Raw genomic sequence first — 21,173 nt, 5'->3', positions numbered from 1 at the left:
ATGTTCATGCATATAGAATATTCAGTTCAAATCAGAGGTATGCAGACAGTGTGTCACAGACTCAATCCAGTTGGAAGTGACAGGTTTATAAATTGTAGACTGAATGTGTAATTAATGTTCAGAGCCAAACAAACCTTTGAGATGAGATGTGAAGCATCTTTTAGAAAAAAAGAGGGAAAGTCCTTACTGATGACTTGATAAGTCCTTGATCACTGAAACATCTACAACAGTGGTATCCAACCCTGGTCCTCAGGGCCCACTGCCCTGCATGTTTTAGGTGTTTCCCTGCTGCTGTTGCACACCTGGGTAAAATGAATAGGTGATTAACTGACTTCTATAGCAATTGCAGGAATCCAAAGGAGGTAATGCAATCATATGAATCAGCTGTGCTGGAGTCCGGACTCATCAAAAACCCTGGTCCCTGAGAACCAGGGTTGGGGACCACTGATCTACAGGATATATAACTCCACCAGATACCCGGCATTAAATCAGACAAAACTTTTTTTAGGTCAGTCATTATCACTAAAAGTATTTCTTTTATTTCAATGTATGTAACCTTCTGACTTTGAAAAAAGAATAAAAACATTGTCAAAAAAATTACCTCTCTCTGTGTTTTGGTTTTTAACAAATGAAATATTTTATGTCATCCTCAATGACATAAAACAGTAAAGGTTTTAAGGTTTCTTTGTCAGACAAAATGATCTGACTTTAAACAACAGAACAGTACTGTTCTTCTGATGTTGTAAATTTGCCAACTATACAGTCTCTTATTCTTATTTTTTCCCTGTGTTTATCTTAGTTGAAAATGCATGTCTCCATGTACCTTAATCCTGGAAAAGTTCATCACTGCATGTGGTGAAGTCCTCGACTTCCGGTTTGAGGTGTATGCTTTTATTTTAGAGCTTTCACTTCCTGTTTAGTGCTGTTGTGTAGCAGTTAGCTTGTTATGCTAAAAGCACGGCAGTTAAAGCAGTTTGTAAGACGAAGCTTCGCGTTATTACGGTAGTTTGCTTTTTTACTTTTACAGGATAAGCTTATTGTTTCACAGCGGCAGCCCCTCCGATCCGAATGGTCAAAAGGTAATTGTAAAAATGATTTACTACTAACGTGTACTTTGTCTGTTAGTAATATGTTTATTTGGCTTAAACTTAAAATAGCAATGGAAATGTAAAATGATTAATAGCACACATCTTGTATGTGTTTCAGCTCTTACGGTGGTGATATGTGGATTTTAATGCTAAAAATAATCCGCATATCAGTTAAGGTACTATATCAATTAATACCTTAATTCTAGAGGTATAACGATATTAATACCTTTATGAGGTTTTTAAATCTCATAAAACCATCAGTAAAACCTAATGCTGCAATTATAATTTATGTGTTCTCCAATGCAGAACTTATTTATTTATTTATGTATTTTTTTTAAATGGTCAGTCACATAAAATCGTAATAAATTAACATTTGTGGTTGTGACGCAATGTGAGAAAGAAAGTGCAGAGCAGAGAGGGTGTGAAAGCCTGAGCTTTGAACGGCTGAGGGGGCAGATAGCCTTGTGGGAAACCTATCGAGGGTGTGGGAGTGGGAGATAGAGGTGACGCGGGGACCGTGAGGGGAGGAGGCAGGGCTTTAAAGCCTCTCTGCTCCTCTTCCTCCCTCCCAGACGGTTCTCTGCCAGGCTCGGTGGGGGAGGAGGAGCTCTGAGTGAGTGTTTCGTAACCAGCCGGTGGTGGTGTGTCTCCTTCCTTCTCAGAAGATCAGAAATGGCAACGATCAGGACTCTCAGGAAACTGTGCCAGCACGTCCAGCATCAAGTCTGTAGCCTGCACACGTCCGCCTCCAGGTGAGCCGACATTTCCGCCGGGAAAAAAACCGAGGGAAAGTAGTAGCACATTCATTCAGGGCACACGAAACGCTGCGGTCGAGCACATTTTAAAAGCCGGACTCGATGTGCGTCCTAAGTTCTCCTCAGCACATCGCCTCTCTGTTACATTTAGTGCACACTGAGGATGAGCAGGTTGATTTTTACAAAGCGGTTTTCTGGGTTTCGCTGTACTAAATGTCCTCAGTTGTATTGGTTCTTCCCATACCGGTATACCGCCCCCAGCGGTATGCCGGTAACATTGCAGTTGGCTTGGCTGATGAAATCTGGAAGAGCGTTTGCAGGCTGGCGGTCTGAAGGAGACAAGTTTCAGCTGGGGACCGAGGTGTTGGGTTGCATTCGAGGAAAATCCATGCAGATGTTCGAGCACTTGAGTTGAATAAATATATTTAATAATAAATCCCAACAATAAAGAATGTATTATCTTTAATAATTTATTTAGTAAGTACATTTATTTTATATACATTTAGAAATGCATAAAGACTTGTAAACATGACTGTTTTCCATAATACTTAAAGTTAACAGAAGGAGCAACCATATATGTAATTAATATCACACGTGCATGAGAAACGTATCTGCACTGCAGTTTATCAAATGGATCCTAAAGTTTTCTTGGTCAAGTTCAGATCAGTTATGTTGCGTTCAGTTTGTGTGAGAAACAGTAGCTCAGCTCTGAGAATAACATAAATGTTCAAAGCCAAAACTTAATTTTAGTTCACAATGTTAAGTTTATACTAGAACAGTTTTGCTTATAGTAATCCATCCATTATTTTCTGCTTAATCTGGGTTGGTGTGTTGAAGCAGCAGCCTCGGTAGAGACCCAGACGTCCCTCTGTCGAGCCACTTGGGCCAGCTCCTCCAGGAGAATCCCAATTACAACCAGAACACACCCTTAAGCCATTAAACAGTAAACCTGAATAGTAACTATGTATACTTTTTGTACACAACTTTTTTTTTTTTTTTTTTATTGTTTGTGGACGCGTATAAAAAATTAATGAATGAATGGATGAGTATGTATTTTTCTGGTTTAACCAAAATAAATGATTTCCTTAGTAAGCTGTGGTACCTTTTTCTTGCTTTAGCATGACAATATTCAGTCTTGCATGGTAAAATGGGTCATGCTGTCTGTCATCGGTTTCATCACACAGATGGTAAAGTCACATTCTGTGAAGGAATTTAGTGGGAGTGTGCTGTGTGCAGCCTAACCCCATGTTAAGAAACCAAATCTTGTGAGTGCTGCACATGATCTGGATGATCACAAGATGGATAATGTCAAACCAATGGTGTGTTGGACACATGTTGCTCCTTAACATCCAAACGTTTCCAAATTTGTCAGCCTTGCATAAAAGCAATCACGTTAATATGCACGATAAGACGAGAGTTGAGGTGCACAGTATATTTGAATCACGACCGTCTCTACAACATCAGTGTGTGCAGGAAGAACTGCATGGAAGCAATGTTTGTTTGGGTGTAATATTTCAGGTGTCCTACATAAAGATGGTCCTTTCCCATAATATATTTGGCCAGCTGGATAGACTTTCACTGCCTCACATCTACTGTAACTTAGACCCTACATGCATACCAAGATCAAAAAGCTCATGGGAAATAATGGGAAAACAACCAGAGGGAGAAAATTGTGGATTAATCCTAATCAGTATCATCACTGCAGTAATTTTCTTTAATATGGCTACTAAAAAAAAAGGCTATTAAAACTTGAACAAATCCTGAACAAACTAAAAGTGTAGCTGGTGGATAAATGTCTCCCAAGTCTGACTCAGGATAGTTTATGAATGCATCTGAAAGAGGAGTAAAGTTTTAAATCTGGAGTGAGAATCCTCTTTGACATTTCGCTGCCCTGCAGTCTCTACTCATTTGCTCCTGGTTGTGCTATTTTTTTCCCCCAGTTTTAATTGGTTTTGGCAGAGCAACAGAGGTGGTTACATCACCGGTGATGGCTCATTACTCTCTAGTTATTAGCTATTTGGTTATGTTTGTTGTTATGTAATGTAGCTGAACCTTGCAGAATTGGGACAAAGTAGTGGGGCAGCAGTGCATAGACCTATAAATACTGCATGTTAACTTAAGTCAGTTGAAGAGTTGTAGTTGGTAAATTTGGGAGCTGGTGCATCTCCAGCTGAGTGGCGCTCAGGTGTTAAATGTCCTGGTAAATCAAGACCACTTACACTTCCAGAAAGTAAGGTTTAAACTGGCACTGAACAGATCAACAGTTGAGATGAAGTCACGCTCCCAGCTTATTTTCCATGACTTCATTACTAATAATAGAAAATAAATGGTGTACATTTCTCCCTCCTCTTTTTTTCCTGTGTAACACTTAACTGTGTTTCCCATTGTTAGGGCAGAGGCGGTGGTCATCTCAGGGAGGAAGCTGGCTCGTCAGATCCGGGAAGAAACCCGGGCCGATGTGGATCAGTGGGTCTTAGCCGGCAACAGGAGACCCCACCTGAGTGTCATTCTGGTTGGAGACAACCCAGCCAGTCACTCCTACGTTCTCAACAAGACTCGGGCTGCAGCCGACGTCGGTAAGCAGGGAGAACCATCTCCAAGTGTAAAAACAATTGGCACAATTTCAACTTTGACTCCTGGTGTAAAACCTCTTCAGTCACCAGGAGTTTATTTTTTAGCCTAATGGCCACAATTTGTTGCACTGTTAATAATTTAAATAAATAAATGTAAATAATATGTATATTATTCATCATTTTCTTATTTAAGTTGATAAGAGTGAGGAACTATCGTTTAGCAGTTTGTCACCTGCTGTTTCCCTGGGACATGCATGTCATGTAATACAGATGCCCTGTTTTTCTCAAAACAGGAAGGACAAAAGAACACTGTATTCATGTAGCACAGACGTGTATTCATCTTTATAAATCAAGAGATTTCTAGAAAGAAAGTAGATGTTTGCCTGATATTAATATCTGCAGCCTGAGCAATAAATAAAAAGTTTAATACAATTGGAACTGTGATTGACAGGAGGATGACGCCATAACTAGAGGGCCTCATAAAACTCTCCAAAGCTAATGTTTCTTTAGCAGGTTGAGAACAATATATGTGTGCATATGTTAAAGGAAAAAATATAAGTTAACTGCTATAATGGGAGTGGGTGAAACGCAACTGTCCTGAAGTTCATCTGAATCTGATATGAGGAATAAAATGCCACTGAGGCCTGTAGTATGACTCCTCGTTTCAGAACAAGTGCACCTAATCGGAATATTATTAAAAATGAATTTTTTAATACTCCGTTTTAGTTCACACGCTGCTCTGTCTTCTCATCTGTTACTCCCACAGGAATCTCAAGTGAGACAATTCTCAAACACTCAGAGATCAGCGAGGAGGAGTTACTGGATCTAATCTATAAACTCAACACAGACCCTGGTGTGGACGGCCTGCTGGTCCAGCTGCCTCTGCCAGGTATGCTAAGAACAGATCAGACCTGTGGCTATAAGGAGCCTCCTGAGTCAGATTATCTACTTTCCTATTAGCCAACATGAAGATGTTTGACATCGTAAGTGTCTTATATTTGTCCAAACTCTAACTTGTCACTATTTTCGCTCAGAGCACATTGACGAGCGCACGATCTGCAATGCAGTGGCTCCTAACAAGGATGTGGACGGCTTCCACGTAGTCAACGTTGGCCGAATGTGCCTGGATCAGTCCACCATGCTCCCTGCCACTCCCTGGGGAGTCTGGGAAATTATCAAACGCACAGGTAGCAGGACTGGCCCCTAGCTGTATGTGCTACAGTAATAATGGTGTTTTTTTAAGAAATGAAATAAAATGTACCTATCTATATTTACGTCTTCCAGGTATTCCTACCTTTGGGAAGAATGTTGTAGTTGCCGGACGCTCCAAGAATGTGGGCATGCCCATTGCCATGTTACTGCACACAGACGGGCAACATGAGAGGCCTGGAGGTCAGTTGTACATCATCTGTTTGGATTTTTAAATGTTTACAATTTGTAACATGTAAAAGTCTTCACAACCCTTAACTTTTTCCACATTAGAATAAGAGATTCCAATGTATTTGACTGGGATTTTATGTGATTAACAAGCAGTGAACAAAGTGTGATCGATGTTTTTCAGCGTTATGATCAAACTTTAGGCTCTGTATGATGCACAGATTTTAACACCCAGTCTCTCTTCTGAACTGCTGCAGGCGATGCCACAGTCACTATTTCTCACCGTTACACTCCAAAGGAACAGCTTTGCCAGCACACTAAAATAGCTGACATTGTTGTGGCTGCTGCAGGTTTGTCTCTGTTTACTTGCATCCCAAATCTTCCAGTTATTTTGATTTGCATGTCTCATCTAATGGCTCTCAACACGGTTTTTAGGAATTCCCAACCTGATCACAGCGGACATGATCAAAGAGGGAGCTGCTGTGATCGACGTTGGAATAAACAGAGTGCAGGACCCTGTCACTGGAAAGAGCAGGCTGGTTGGAGATGTGGATTTTGAAGGTATGGGAGATGAACTTCCATTGGATTTCTGCATGAACTCACTCCTCCTGTGCCTTTGTAATTAATTTTTTTCTGCCCACTTTCAGCTGTGAAGAAGAAGGCTGGGTTCGTCACCCCTGTTCCAGGAGGCGTCGGACCCATGACCGTGGCCATGCTCATGAAGAACACCGTCAAAGCTGCTAAAAGTGTCCTGCTGTTTCCCCCAGAGAGGATCCGTGTGGCTGCCGCATCCTAATGGAGCCACACGGTAAACCTGAGCAACATGGACACATTCCTCCCAGCACCACCCTCTTGATTTCTTACTTGGAGCGGCGCAGTGAGCTCTACGTTGCACACAGACTGGAAAGATGATCGCTCAGAGGCTTTTCTTTCTACGTGTCAAGTCCAACCATTTGCAGCCTGTTACACTAACTCATGCAGCTGCATGTGCTTTGTAACAGTATTTATAATTTTTAAATGTACGTCTTTGATGGTTTTAAAGAGATGTTTCTATTTATTGCTACAGAGACAATATTTTACACATGAATGCAGACTCGTGGCAGTGTGTGACTCTAAGCAGGTGAGCAGTGAAGCAGAGTTTTAGTTTAGCCTCACGCAAGTGTGTCAAGGGCTATCAGGAACAAGATTGTTAAAATACGAGCTTTAAAGATTCACTATTGCCTTGCAAAAAAAAACTATGGAATAAATGTTGCATTTTTCTTCTCACATCGCTTCTTCTTGTTGAAAAATATTTTAAGGGGGGGGGGACTGTATTAAATGGTAAATGGGACCTGAAATGCTGGACTCACCTGAGACAGAATATCAAACTATGCATCTGGAAATGAGTGAAGTATTCACACCATTTGAACTTTTCACAATTTATTTATTTTTTTTATGTTTAAAGACAAAATTGACTGGGTTTGAAATGCTCAACCAGCACAAAATGTTGAAAATAAATGTGCAACTTTTACATGAAAACATCGGCACAGGTCATAGAGAAAGTTGCAGAGAAGTTTAAAGTGGTGAAAAGATAACAAGTTTAGGAAATCTCAGTGCAATTTTTTTTAATCAATCCTTTGAAAATAAATACTAGCAACACATTGCTAACACATGGATCAGAGAAGCCAAAAGGCACATGGTATCTCTGGAAGAACTGCAAAGATCCCCAGCTCAGGTGGGAGAATCTGTTGACAGGACAACAGTTAGTCCAGTGTTACACAAATCTGGCCTTTATGTAAAAGTGACGAGAAGAAAGCTCCAAGAATTCTCATTTACCACAGGAAACGAGAAGACCAGAGTGATCAGATGACACAAACGTTCTTCTGCGGTGCCAACAGCTTCTCCAGCCGAAAGTAAAAATACAAGCAGTGGTAATAAATTAAATGAAAAGGCATGACTGGCACAAATATGTATACAACAACCGATTTTCAGGAATATATTATACCACAAAATACTCTTAAGAATTATGTCTTTAATAATTAAATATGCTTTCTTAGTTAATTATTTGAAGCGTATTGTCACACTAAAATAAACGTAATTTTAGACTATTAGCGCCTTCAGGCTTGATAATTTAAATAGTTACGCCAGATTACATGCGAAAAAAACATTAGGGTTACACCGTCAGTACTTTCTTGTCGTATTGCATTGCAAATATACTTTTAACAATTATATCTATTATTATCAAGTATTCTTAATTTAATTCCTTTAGGCAAGTTTTTGAGCTTTGTTGAAGGTTTTTGGACATTTAAGTAGGAACTAGGAACGTTTCTTGTGTCACGACGCTGAAATTACAGACGAACAAACTTCCGGACAACGTTTCCTGTAACTCAGCCTTTGTAAACAACTTGTGTTTCCGAAATGAATCGCACCAGATCATCTGACCGAGATACTAGGGAGAAGAAAACAGAGAAAAAGAAACGCGGGCGGTCTTCTTCTTCGTCGTCTTCCTCCTCCTCCTCTTCCAGCAGGAGCAGGTCGGCTAAGAAAATTTCTTCCACGAAGAAGAAGATGACAGGTTGGGACTGCTTTGTTCATTAAAAACCCACCAGAGAGGCTTATGAAGCATCCTGAACATGTGTTTCTCCTCAGATGGGAAAGAGCAACGAAAGAGGCGGAGGACGCGATCCTCATCTTCATCATCCACTTCCTCCTCTTCCTCTCCCTCTTCCTCCTCCTCAAGTGATGAGAAGAGAAAGAGGAAGAAGAGCAAAGCCAAGAAGAAGAAACTGAAGAAGCAGAAGGCCAAGCTGAAGAAACAGAGGAAAAAGGAGAAAAAGAAGTTGAAGAAGAAGGAGAAAAAGCTGAAAAAGGAGGTGGAGGCGATGCAGAGACCTCCAGAGAAACCTCCATCCTACCTGGAGGTGATGCAGAATGAAGAAGAGGAGGAGGATGAGGTGGAGCTGGGGCCAGGTGAGACCTCACACTATGGAGGGTAGAGAAATATCTGTAACATGTTCCACAAATCTAAAGCACATATTTGGGGAGATCAGTATGAACGTTTCTGAGTAAATAACATAATTTAAGAAGGTGTTCTTAATCTATTCGCTGTTTTCTGCCTGGCTCCACACTTTTCTCAAACCTGAGCTCCATGGAGTTGAACCGTTTAAACGTTTCTTGGTTTTTTGCGTTCCTCAGTCATGACTGACGAGCAGAAGGCCCGGCTCGCCACTAAGAGGCCTCTCACCAAGGAGGAGTACGAGGCCAGGCAGAGCGTGATCCGCAGAGTGGTGGACCCAGAAACAGGAAGAACCAGGTTTGACAAAGGATTAACTCTTATTCAACATTCGTAGGATAAAACTTTCCCGATTTTCAGATGTTTGATCTTCATCTGCTTAGGTTGGTGAGAGGAGAAGGAGAGATCATTGAGGAGATAGTGACCCGAGAGAAACACAAAGAGATCAACAAGGTAAACAGAGTGTCATCAGTTTTAGGTGAAGGACACGTAGCCGCTGTTAGCTGGATGACAAAAATCTCTGCTTTGTCTCTTAGCAAACTACAATGGGAGATGGGAATGCCTTCCAGAGAAAACTGGGAATGAACAGGTAGAAGAAGAACCTCCAGAAGAAAACACAAACTGTCTACTTCCTGCTTGTTTCTGAGTCATTCTGATTCTTTTGAATATGTTGTAGAGATTTTCACTGTTTGGGTTTAGGTTTATGCTTAGGTTGCAGACGGAGGTTTCTTTATTTTACAAAAACCCGAAAGCATAATATTATAAGTTATAACCAATATGAAACACAATAAATCACATTCAAATATTCCATGTACGTTTGTTACTGTACATCCATTTTACATACATATTTCTGTTTGATATGTGTTTTGTTTTTTAGATTTGGACCATTCTCTCAATTTTTCTAATTAGTTTTTGTTTTGTTTTATCAAAGGATCCTGAAACTTATATTTTTGAAGTGTTCTGAGTCTCATGTATTCAAGTTTTCTGCCTTGGACATATTTCAGGCTAATCACTCAACCTTTATCAAAATGTCTCTTTTAAGGCCACTAAACTCTGGCCTGGGAATTATTCAGGGTCTACTTTGGAAAATAAAGTTTGATTTTTCCAGGCATCATTCTTTTAGGCATAATATTGAAACTTGCACACTGGCAGGCTCTGTAAAAAAGCGTGAACGATGCTTTTTATAGAGCATCTTAAATTTAAAAATAATTATTTTATGGTCTATTGTGATTATATCAACACATAAACTTTTGCCTGGGTTGAGGTCAGGGTTATCCCAAAAGATTATTGTTATCCCACCTTATCTATATCCTTATTACTAGCTGGAAGATACTGGGACACCAGTGTGACTCTTTAAAGGGAGCCCAGTTTAACATCAACATGGATGGATTGTGAACGTGCAGCCATTAACCTGACAAGATGGACACCTTCTAGAACACAGGTGTCAAACTCCAGTCCTCGAGGGCCGCAGTCCTGCAGTTTTTAGATGTGCCACAGCTACAAAACACTGAAATGAAATGTCTTAATTACCTCCTCCTTGTGTAGATCAGTTCTCCCAGCCTTGCTAATGACCTAATTATTCTATTCAGGTGTGGTGCAGCAGAGGCACATCTAAAAGTTGCAGGACACTGGCCCTCGAGGACTGGAGTTTGACACCCCTGTTCTAGAATAACATTTTAAAATTGTACTAAGAGTTGAAGATGGTGGTGGTAGTATCATGCTGAGGGTCTGCTTCACTGCCTCTGGTCCTGGTGTGTCTTATAAAGTTTAAGGAGCCATTAGGAAGGACGACTACCTCAAAATAATCGTACCATTCGGAAAAAGAAGAGCTGAAGGATGAGGCATCTATCAGGCTCTAAGGATGTGACCTTTATTGAAACTCCCTAAAGCAGAAATATTTTATATAGTCCAGCACAATACGTGGAGTGGATGAAAATGAGTTAAAACAGCCCAGCATGGATAAAATAATAAATAAAATCTTGAAGGAATAAAATAACCACTGGTCAAAAAGCATTGCTCCTTCATAGCTTAAAGCTCAAAACAGTTCCAGACTTTTTCCACATTACATGTTGCTCCAATTCAGCCAGAGAGATGAAACTAGTTTGTTGCAAAAGTCACAAGTTAGAACAAGAAATTAGTCTTCACCGAACGTCCTTCATTTGACACATTTCTGTCTGATATTTTAAATAGAAAAAAAGGCCACCATTTGTCAGTGCTTTATATTTTCTTTATACACTCTTCATAAAATCACAAGGGAATGAATAGCATCAAATATAATCCTACAAGATATGTGATCTGTACAATTCTTACATTTGCCAGTTTATAAATAAGTATATACAGTTTAACTGTTGGTGAAACATAGTTAGTTTTGGACTGAGCCACGTCAAAGGTAGAGACAGATTTCCTAAAAATGAATAAATATGTCACATTAGGTAGTTTTAAGTAGTTCATCTTTAAGGATTGGTGTCCTGCATGTTTTACATGTTGCGCTGATTCAACCAGAGAGGATTTTTAATGTACAGTTGCCCGTGGCGGAATAAGAAAAAGTGGCTCAAGTACCAGAGTAAACTCCAGAACAGCATTTTATCCTGTTCCTGAAGCAGCCATCTATGAAGCTAGCAAACATTATTTCATTCATCTCAAATCAACTGTGTTGAACCAGGAGCACTTCTAAGAAATGCAGAACACTCATACAGCTGGACACCCTGAATTATCGTCCTCATGCTTTGGAAAAATAACATCTTTATCAGTTTCAGCATGAACAGCCTCCTTTATGGGGCTAAAACCGTCAGATAAAGGCAAAAAAAAAAAAAGACAAGCCAGGGTTCAGGTAGTCAGTCTGCCCACAGGTATAAAAACATCCATGATCTCTGCAGCACTTTCCCTGTACATTGTCTTCATAATGGGATTTCATCAAAGAAAATAACATGGCTGATCTTACTTGGGGCTGTTCATCTCTAGGGATGTTTGTCAGCTCTGTGTTGGATTATGTGTTACAAAAAGACCCAAATATGAGGATTAACTGGACACACGTTTTACTTTTCAGTATAATTTCAATCTAGATGAACCTGGGTCTAATCACAGACGTTTCATTAAACTACACCGCGCTCTGCTGTGCTGAGTGCAAATAGATGCCTCTGTGCTTGAATGACAAAAATCACAACAAAAACCACCCAACTGTGTCCGCAGAAAGAATCCAACCGTAATATTTGACACATTTATCAGGCCAGAGCCACTTTATTGTGAGAAGTCTCCACACTGTAAAATGTGCAACCTGTGCATTTCTGGCAGCGTGTTCACCTGGTGGGGGAAACCTTCTGCAGGTTGACGTCTGTAAAATATGTGCCGGGTGGAGGTCAGGGGGGTGACCGATTGTCAGTGCACTGTGGTGTCTGTTTGATCCAGTGGTGCTTCAGAGCAGCATTGCAAACTTTCCCTTACATTTGAGTCAACATTGGTCCACTGCACTCAGCTCTGAACACTGAGCCCCACACTTACTGCAGCCCCTGGTAGAGAGGTGTAAGGCTTTAATGTTATCACACCAATCTAACCTTTAATTTGAACACATTCGTTCATCGAAGGGGAAAATAAATCCGGTGTTGAGAAATATTGATGTTATACACTCATTGGTACTCAGCAAGTGAAGCAAAAGGAAGTTGTATTTTACCAACAGAACAGAACCGCTCATACCTTTTTAGAAGATTACTGCACACTAGTTTGGATGAGGTTTTTTGCTGGCACAGATATAGGCAATATTCAGATCTTTTGATGAATGGCACGTTCTCTTGTTTTTCCCATTCAGTAAAGCAGCTAAAAGAATTGGGCCTCAGTGTGAGATCTCCAACAAAACTGATCATCTTACAAAAGTGAACAATGAACTCTCATTAGGAATTGTTAAAGGTACAAATAATTGTAGGGGCAATAAATCGATTTTATTGATTAATAAAATCAATAAAATTTAGATTTTATTGATCAAAATAAAATCATAAAATGGTTATGATTTTATGATTTATAAAATGGGATCAATTCTATTGGGTCAAAACCCAATAGAATTTTTGGGTTTTGACAATTTAATTTGAGGAAAATCCGGATTTTTTTGTTTTCCACCAATACACTCCTTGGGTTTTGATAGTTGGAATGATATCAGCCGACCCAAAGCTGCCATCTTGTTTGACTGGCACGTTTTGCAGGTTCTAATTATTGGGCCTTTTTTACTCAGGTTAACTCACAGAAATAAAAGCCTTTTTTTTTGTCATTTGTAAAAAAAAAAGTGAGAAAAAAATTTCAAAATTGGAAATTGAAATTGGCATGAAAAAAATCTGACATTTTATTTTTAAATAAACATTTCTAAACATGAGATCTTCCCCAGCCCTCCCTAAACACTGAATAAATGCACTGAAAATACAAGTTGGAGTTTTCTCATTTTTCCAGGGTCAAATTATACTTCTGCAAGAAACAAGTTTGTTTTAAGTTTTGTTTCCTCCTTACACGTCTTTTCCAAAGGTGCCAATAAGTGTGGAGATAACTCAAGGACAAGAAATTATATTTCAAATAAAAAAAGGGCATGAAAATGTACTAAACTTTAGAAATAAATATTAAACATCATACAGCAGGTCTCGGCTCTGCATTTCTAGTTTCCACAACGTATCGTACAGAATTTACATCTGGAGCTCTGTCTTCCTCTACAGATGCAGCAGAGAACAGAGAGGGAGAGACGGCAACGCAGGGAGGGATATTTAAGAGCACATTCAATGCTTCATTTACAGCTCAGTAAAAACCAGGGAGGGAGAAATACAGCAGAAATTCCAAAATGGCCAAACATGGCTAATACCAAACATCCCATATATGACACAAGATATCAGTTCTGATGCAACCTTGGTGATCTGCAAGGTGAAATGATAAAAATACAATACTGTGCCAGGAAAGGATTTCTGCGTTTTTGGCAGCTGAAACTCAATTTTGAAGAAATAAAATACATAACATAGCAAAAACTTAACCTCAAAACACCTTTTTGTTCACAAAAATCATTTAATTTTAACATGGCTATATTATTAAATAGCACTGATTATCAATCATGTCACCCTCATAGTAAAGAAGACACTTTAAACTGGTCTTCAGTGGACCAGATGCCAGATCTGCACTGTGATGTAACAACTATGTGCAGGCCTCATTCAGGCGCTTAGCAATATACTTACACAATTTATTTCATGTTTTTATACACAGAAGACCTTTATGTGATCCTCTCTGCTCAGATAAAGCATATTGTTCTACACTGCTTATTTTGGCACCTTTGCTGTACAGTAGAGGTTTTTCCTAAAGTTGAGTCAAACATCAGGTGCAGTGGAGATCCGGCTTAAATCATATTTAAAGGGTCAGTTCAGAGTTTGCTCTGCGGGATTCTTTGAGTTGTGGTGTGAGGAAAACTGGAGTGTAAAACTTTTAGTCTTGGCCGTTTCAGGTGTCTGCTTAAATAATTTCTGTTTGGCTTAGATTCATTTTCATTAATTCTTGGTAAATAAGTAACACTTATTTATAAAAACGCCCAGTCCAGTGTTAATCAAGTCTCAGCTCTGCTTTCACAGATTTACAGAATAAAAGGGCTAATGCTTAAAATCTGCAGCACAGAAAGTGAGTCTCTGTTGCCGTTTCTGTGCTTGCTTTAGCCAAATCTGTCAGCTGCAGAGCAGAATCAGAGTAATTCCCTTATGTCGTGGAGGTGCTTCATTGTGTGTAGTCAAGTATAACAGCCTACCGGAGGAGTTCTGACCTTATATTCATGACCGAAAAATATTCACTGAACAGAAGAAACCATTTAAATTCATTTATGTTTGTGTAACATGTCGCTTCAGGAGGATTTGCCTGGTTTAAAACATCAACAACAAAACTGCCACAGTCTCCACTAAAATCATTTAATTTCTGATAAGTGGTCTGTAACACCAGATCCCCCCTCGGTGGTGTTTCACCCACTTGGTTCAAACCCACAGCGTTTCTGTCTCCGCGCTCGTTCTCCCAGAGCCTGTATTCTCATTTGGGGTTGAACGGGAACGGCTCCAGCTTGGTGCTGCCGCTGCGGCCCCAGCAGCTCGCCGTGATGCTCATGCTGCGCTGCGACGCCCCCGGGCCGTGGCTGTGGGTCCGCTCCAGCCGCTCCCGCTCCAGCCGCTCGCTGTCCGACTGGCTCTGCGTGCGCTCGGGCCTGTTGTGGAAGTTGCCCGTCGGGGAGCTGGGGGCCGGCTGGGAGGAGATGGTGCGCAGCAGGTGGTTCCTTTTCCTCAGGAAGTCGCTGTTGGCGCCCAGGCCAAAGCTTCCCTTACGCAGGACCATCCGCGCGCTGCTGGACTTGGCGGGCCGAGAGCGGTGGTTGTACTCCAGCTGGGACAAATGGGCCGCGTACCCCTCCGTGATGAACTGCGGAGGAGAGGAAAATTTGAGCTGAAGGGAAAGTTAACTGAATAAAAATGGCTTTAGGCATAAAATATTCTTTTATTGCAGGGCTGCGACCAACAACATTTTTGTAATCGATTCTTCAGATGATTAATCGGATTTTTAAAAATTGCCAAATTCTGCAGATTTTCAATTTAAACTTTTACAACTTTTTATGCAATGTTAGAGATACAGCAAAAAATGTAAAAGAACAAATAATTCAACAGCTATTTTAAAATAAGAAAATGAACATTTTATTGTCTAAAATGCAATAATAAAGTATTTCTTTAGTGGATTAACTGATTAATGACTGGATGGCAAAAGGTGCTTAAAGGGAGATTATTATTTTTATATTATTATAATTATTATAGAAATTGAAGCAGGTGATGGTAAAACTACACCACTTGAGGAGATTTGGGTAGAGCGTACTTGCAGACAAAGGTTTTATTTTTACCCTAAATGTAAATGTTTATATATTCTTTGTTCAGTTTTGGCTTAATTACTGCTTTTAGTGTGATGTTCTTTTAGCAAATGGCTTTTTTTCAGTCTGTATACTGTAGTTAACGATGAATCAGTTTCTAAATTAGTTGACACTTATTTCAACAACTGATTAATCACATTTAATCCAATTAATCACTTCAGCCCTAATTGGTAGCAGAAGGTGCCGTGTTGAATCAGTCTGTTTTAAGAGCCTCTGAGCGGCACCTGGCACTGGTTCTGCATCTTCTTCGAGGGTCTGCCGACGATGTAGATCTGAGAAGGAGGAATGCCGATGGAGGTGTAGACAGAGATGTCTTTGGTTGATCCATATCCAGCAAAGATCTTCATATTAGACTGAAATCAGCCAACAGGCAGGAGAGAAATTATTTTCTTTCTAAATTAAAAAAAAAAAATTGTCTGAAGATCCCCAACATATTTGTCTGCACCTGTTGATAACCTGAAGTACGTACAACTTACCTCTGTCAGTGTTTTGAGGAAGTTGGCCTTGTGCCTGAGCGGGTCGTGGACTAATCCGTCGCAGAAGGAGACGATGCCGTGTGGGAAGTTGTGCTGAGACAGCCAGGCCACCACCCGCTGCTTCTGCATGTCTGGACGCCCCGTCACATAGATGATCAAATAACCTAAATCCTGCCAGTGTCTGTGACGAGGTGAAGCAGCAGAGGACACAAAGTGATGTTTTTTTTATATTATTTAAGTGATATCTTGGAGCTACAGAAAGTTTTATGGGATGACTCGGATACCTGACGACGTCCACAGCTCCTGCCCTGACCTTCGGATCGCTACCCATGATTGAGACGCTGGCGGCGAATGACCCGTCGATGCTGAACACCACAAACTCTGTGCCACGTGGAACAACAGTCAGGTAGCTGTCTGCAAACGTGTGGTCGCCTCTGGGGAGGAAAAGCCAGAAGAGAATGAAAACTAAACCAAAGGACAGGATTATATCTAAAGATTCACATCAACAAGATGCACAGAAGGCAGGAATATTTCAATAAATCATGACACAGAGTCAGTTTGATGTTTAAAGGCTGAGAAGATGAAGTTACCTGACAACCATTTTTACAGGGTAGACTCCGATGCCCAGACGCTTCTCCTCTGGGATGTTAAACGACACGCGGCCGCTGCTTTGGGTCACTTGTGTGCTGAAGAACACCCACTCTCCTGACGGAGGCTGGGTCATGATGTGAAGGTCGACCTGTGCAAGAATTCAAGACTCAAACATGATGTTTGAAAACTAAAAGTTTTCAGACAGCCAGTTCTGCTGCCATGCGTGCATGATTACCTTCTCCCCAGCTAGAGTCACCATGTCCAGAGGGCCGTACATGAAGCGACCCGTGATGACCTGCTGGCTGTCTTCAGGGAACACGGCGTCATTCACTCGATGGTTGGCAGTCACGTTCTGCCATTGGAGTAAAAATAAACCAAGTTAGAAAGGGTGTTTTTTTAAAAACAAGGACAAAAAAAACATGTTTTCTCCTTAGAAATTTACATAGAAAAGTCAAAGTCAAGTGACCTACAGCTGCATGCAAAATGTACACTTTCAGTGCCAAATTCAATGTATTTTCTTTGGATTTTAAGAAAATCCCAAACAATAAGTATACTGCAGTGAAATGGTAATATGTCGGCACATTCTTCCATCTGCTTCATATTCAATCACTATTCTGCGTTTGCCAATTAATCTTAATAACATACTGTGAATTTTTCTGGTGTAAAGTTTGAGGGATGTGAATACTTTTCCCTACATTTGAATCCAAGATCTTGATAGCAAACTGAAAGCATTCCTCTGCAGCAGATTAATGTTCCTAAGTCGTCTCAAACTGGCCTGTTTTCTTGATTTCACACCCACCCGGATCTTGACGTGAGTCCTCTTCCGGAGCCACTTCTCCCGAGGCTTAGAGGGGGTAAACTCCGACACTTCCTTCCCATCCAGCTCCAGAATGCTGGAGTTTTCATGCCTCATGACCTAAGAGCAGAGATTTAACCGGTTCATCCGATGAATCCCTGAAAAAGTAGCTTTCCGTTAAACAACAGGATACAAAAAAAAATGGTTGGGGCAACTCACCTGCCTCAGGAGGAAAGATACAACATCTGTGGATTCCCAGTAGGAAGCGTGGAAGAGGTGCGGCAAAGCCACTGTGGGAAAGGCAGTCAGAGCATCGGGGCAGTACAGAGCAAAGTCCAGGCGCTTTGTGCCCCACCAGCGTGCTGCAACTGCAAATGGGAACGAGTTGAATAGAGTGCAGGTCCACAAGATGAAACTCTAGCAGAAAGTGCTGGCATAGAAAGGTGCATCACCCTTAAAACCCACAAAACAAATTTCCAAAAAATAAATTAATTAATTAATTAAAAAATCAGCTTCACTTCTTCAGCTGCAGGTGAGAAAGAAAGGTGTTTTTGATTATTGTAGTAAGAAATCATGCGCTGCATCAAAACGGAAAGAGACAGTTAGAACTGATGAGTAATTTCATGACCAGCTCCAAGAGTTTAATCATGTTAGTGAGGGCTATTATACCAAAGTGCAAAATTAAGATCTGAACATTGTTCCCGCTGAGTGAAAGTGCTTGTGGCTGTGTCCTTCAGAAGCCCATTTGGAAAGAATCCCAGGAAAAAGAAAAAAAAAGCTTTCTGCAGGAGCAGAATGAAGCTTTTGGATAATTGCTGTGATTTTTCCAACTTGAGAAAAAATACCTTCATCAGCTTCAGCTTGGGAGTCCAGCGACACCAGGTCACTTATAGCACAGTCCAGCCTGCATGATTCAATGCTGTCGTACTGGTAGATGGAACTTAGACTTTCGCCTGAATCTGTCTCTGTGTGAAAACTCAGATCTTCGTCAGTCAGGTCACCCTCGGCTTTTTTATAGGACTTCAGAGGATTTTTTATGGAGAACAAGTTTTGGGATGTTAGGGCAAGTTGGGAGAACAGACTGATCTTATTGGATTGGCTAATCTGCTCTGATTTGGCTACACAGGGAAAAAAAACAAACAGAAAACCATGTGATAAAATGGATGCATATATAACAGAAAAGACAGTTTAAAGTGTGACAAAGAGATGCATTCATTAGAGAGAGGCTCATTTACACAGAGTTGTGAATTTCTAAGCAGCTGTTAGTAAAGGTTAAAGCATCGTGGCAAGGTGATGCTGTTGAACACCTGATGTTGTAGTGGCAAAATGTATTTTTTTAAATTGTTCAAAATGTGCACCAAACCCATCTTAGGTTATAATGTGAGACAAAAAAAGAAAAGAAAGTAAAAATAGGGGTGAACTTTGGTTAACAGTAATACAAAGAGAAAACAGAATGCTGATTATCTCAGCGCACACCGCAGCAGGAGGTGGAAATGGCTTAGGGAGGGAGATTGGTGTCCACATGCACTGAAACATTAGATAAATGCAGTACTTGGTCATTGCATTTACATTTAGACAGTGGATAAAACTAAGACAGACAGTGAAAAGTGGCACTAAGCTTGCTCTTCTGGAGGACTCTGATCTTACTGGGTCTTTGTCAGAGAATATAGGGGGAAACGGTTCAATGACTGTCTGACAGTCAGAAAGAAGTGCAGGATTTGTGTTTACAGTTCCTTGCAAAATGTAAAAATTTACCCTTTAAACCTTTGCACATTTTGTCCCGTTACAACACAAACATTGTGTCTTATTGGGATTATATGTGATAGACCAAAAAAAGTAGTGCATAGATGCAAAGAAGAGTTGGTTGGTTTGGATGGAGGACACCAGGGAACAATAGCTGTTCAGTCTGGCTGCTCATTCTTAATTATTTGTTTAACAAATGGTGCAGAAAATAATGAAAATATTCCTGACAGTATGGAGAATTTTGTTATTTTAAAACATCATTAATTGAAATTCATTGTGACAACGGCGATGCAATAAATCCGCACCTCTACTTTATGTTATTTAAAATTATGGACTTCTTTGTTTCTATTGCATAAAATCCCAGTAAGACACAGCAAAGTTTGTGCTTGGAAGGAGAACAAGATGTGAGAAAATTCAAGAGGTATAAATACTTTTGCAAGAAGCTGCATCTGACCAACTAGTTAGCTCCAGATGGAGTGTAGGGTGTGTGTAGAGTCAGAGTACCAGGGTTGAGAGGAGGAGGATGTAGGAGAGCTAGAAGGAGAAACTAGTTGCGCAGAAATAGAGAAAAGTTGGCCTGAGAGCGAGAGAGAAGGAGTGGAACTAACTGGAGTCGTGTTTGTGTGAGTGGAAGAAAGAGAGAGAAAGAGAGACTGGTGGATGTTCAGAACACTTACTGTTGGCTATGTTGGTGGCAGTGAAACTGTCTGCCATTCCTGAGACCTGGCTGGCAATGCTGATCTCACTGGCCCTCCGTTGGCCCCTGGAGAAGGGGCCCATTATGGGGGATGAGGGGTACGAACTGTCCATGAAGACACCACCATGAGACTGAACAACATCCGCTATTGAGCCCAAACAAGGAGATCCCATTAGACAGAGACACAGGTAACACAGGTACCTCACAGTGATGGGGAGGGAGGCGAAACATGTGACTGCAGGGGGAAATGTGAAACCACAAGGAACCCACATGCTGGCCGGGGTTCTCCAGCCGACTGACATGTGAATACACAGACAGTAAAATGCTACAAATATTAAAATTAATGTCAGGGTGTAAGATTGTCCGCTAGGAAAGATTTAGATTAAACATCTAGTGAATTATTTGATAAATTATGCTGAGATTTTATAAAACTAAGACAACCCGTATCACCAATAGAAAACATAAGGCAGCATATTAAAAATGTAGATCATCAGAGCTTCATGTTGAGCAAACAAAGCACCACAAGCAGCACAGCGAGCATGATCGACTCTCCTGAAAGTCGACAGACGAATTAACCTCTAAACACAAAAAAACATCAAGAAACCTCAAATCACAGAGCTTGGCTTTAACAGCACAACACAAACACAAATGCGTACACCCTCCAAACACACCACAGCAGACGCTCTGTAGACAAACGTGAATGAGTGTTTCCATGGCTTGATGCATCCACTTGTAGGGATTTTTGTTTAAATTAAAGAGAACCTCAGTTCAAGCTACATGACCCGAACACAGTTACCATATTATTTCAGAGCTTTTAAAGATTCACTTTATGTAGTGCACAGGTTTGAATATATTGTGCGTTTCCTTGAGTCATATGTACACAAACAGGCTCAAAAATATCCATGTCCTCCTCATTAATATTTAGAGAAATGTTTCCTTAGCAAAATAAATAAGCCTCTGGTTGCATATTTTACACACTTGTCACAAAAGGAAGAAATGATTCGGATGTTCTCACAGACCACCTTTAAAGCATTTTCAAAGGGAAGAACGTCTGGCTGTTCTGGAAGAGTAAAAATCAGCCTGCTCCGTTTATTCTGAGACCAGGCTGGATGTGTTTTCAGATCGTTGCCCTTGTGTCCAGGTTTTAAGAAAATGGAGGAAGTCCACCTTCGTTAAGTGTT

General features: G+C 40.6%; 3 protein-coding genes across 6 annotated transcripts in view; 2 read left to right on the top strand and 1 right to left on the bottom strand.

Annotated features, from left to right (window-relative positions):
* The first annotated feature begins 978 nt into the window (after nt 1-978).
* On the top strand, nt 979-7,059 carry LOC102233976 (bifunctional methylenetetrahydrofolate dehydrogenase/cyclohydrolase, mitochondrial). Its single transcript, XM_005794970.3, has 9 exons — nt 979-1,079; nt 1,661-1,840; nt 4,235-4,419; nt 5,183-5,305; nt 5,451-5,603; nt 5,701-5,808; nt 6,051-6,143; nt 6,229-6,354; nt 6,441-7,059. The coding sequence occupies exons 1-9, from the start codon at nt 1,069-1,071 to the stop codon at nt 6,587-6,589; spliced, it is 1,128 nt and encodes a 375-aa protein (XP_005795027.2). The 5' UTR covers nt 979-1,068; the 3' UTR covers nt 6,590-7,059.
* Nucleotides 7,060-8,090: 1,031 nt separating this feature from the next.
* Nucleotides 8,091-9,896, top strand: arl6ip4 (ADP ribosylation factor like GTPase 6 interacting protein 4). The gene is made up of 5 exons (XM_005794969.3): nt 8,091-8,347; nt 8,422-8,742; nt 8,968-9,085; nt 9,169-9,238; nt 9,322-9,896. Exons 1-5 carry the CDS (start codon nt 8,191-8,193, stop codon nt 9,376-9,378), a joined length of 723 nt encoding a protein of 240 aa, XP_005795026.1. The 5' UTR covers nt 8,091-8,190; the 3' UTR covers nt 9,379-9,896.
* A 737-nt stretch (nt 9,897-10,633) lies between these two features.
* pitpnm2 (phosphatidylinositol transfer protein membrane associated 2) overlaps nt 10,634-21,173 on the bottom strand; it is a 55,727-nt gene continuing 45,187 nt past the window's right edge. For 2 of the 4 annotated variants that reach the window (XM_023343003.1, XM_023343004.1), the window contains 10 exons: nt 19,973-20,137; nt 18,398-18,670; nt 17,772-17,920; nt 17,556-17,672; nt 16,992-17,108; nt 16,756-16,904; nt 16,450-16,599; nt 16,166-16,346; nt 15,914-16,042; nt 10,634-15,193 (listed from right to left, as the gene is read on the bottom strand). In XM_023343003.1, the coding sequence (XP_023198771.1) occupies nt 14,810-15,193; nt 15,914-16,042; nt 16,166-16,346; nt 16,450-16,599; nt 16,756-16,904; nt 16,992-17,108; nt 17,556-17,672; nt 17,772-17,920; nt 18,398-18,670; nt 19,973-20,137 (1,814 nt within the window). In that variant the 3' untranslated portion in view covers nt 10,634-14,809. The remainder of the gene's footprint in view (nt 15,194-15,913; nt 16,043-16,165; nt 16,347-16,449; nt 16,600-16,755; nt 16,905-16,991; nt 17,109-17,555; nt 17,673-17,771; nt 17,921-18,397; nt 18,671-19,972; nt 20,138-21,173) is intronic. The other 2 variants (XM_014469085.2, XM_023343005.1) reach the window with 2 other exon arrangements.

The sequence above is a fragment of the Xiphophorus maculatus genome, chromosome 12, assembly GCF_002775205.1.
Source record: "Xiphophorus maculatus strain JP 163 A chromosome 12, X_maculatus-5.0-male, whole genome shotgun sequence".
NCBI classification, from domain to species: domain Eukaryota; kingdom Metazoa; phylum Chordata; class Actinopteri; order Cyprinodontiformes; family Poeciliidae; genus Xiphophorus; species Xiphophorus maculatus.
The sequence above is the reverse complement of the archived record's forward strand: the minus strand, read 5'-3'. Positions and strand labels throughout refer to the sequence as shown.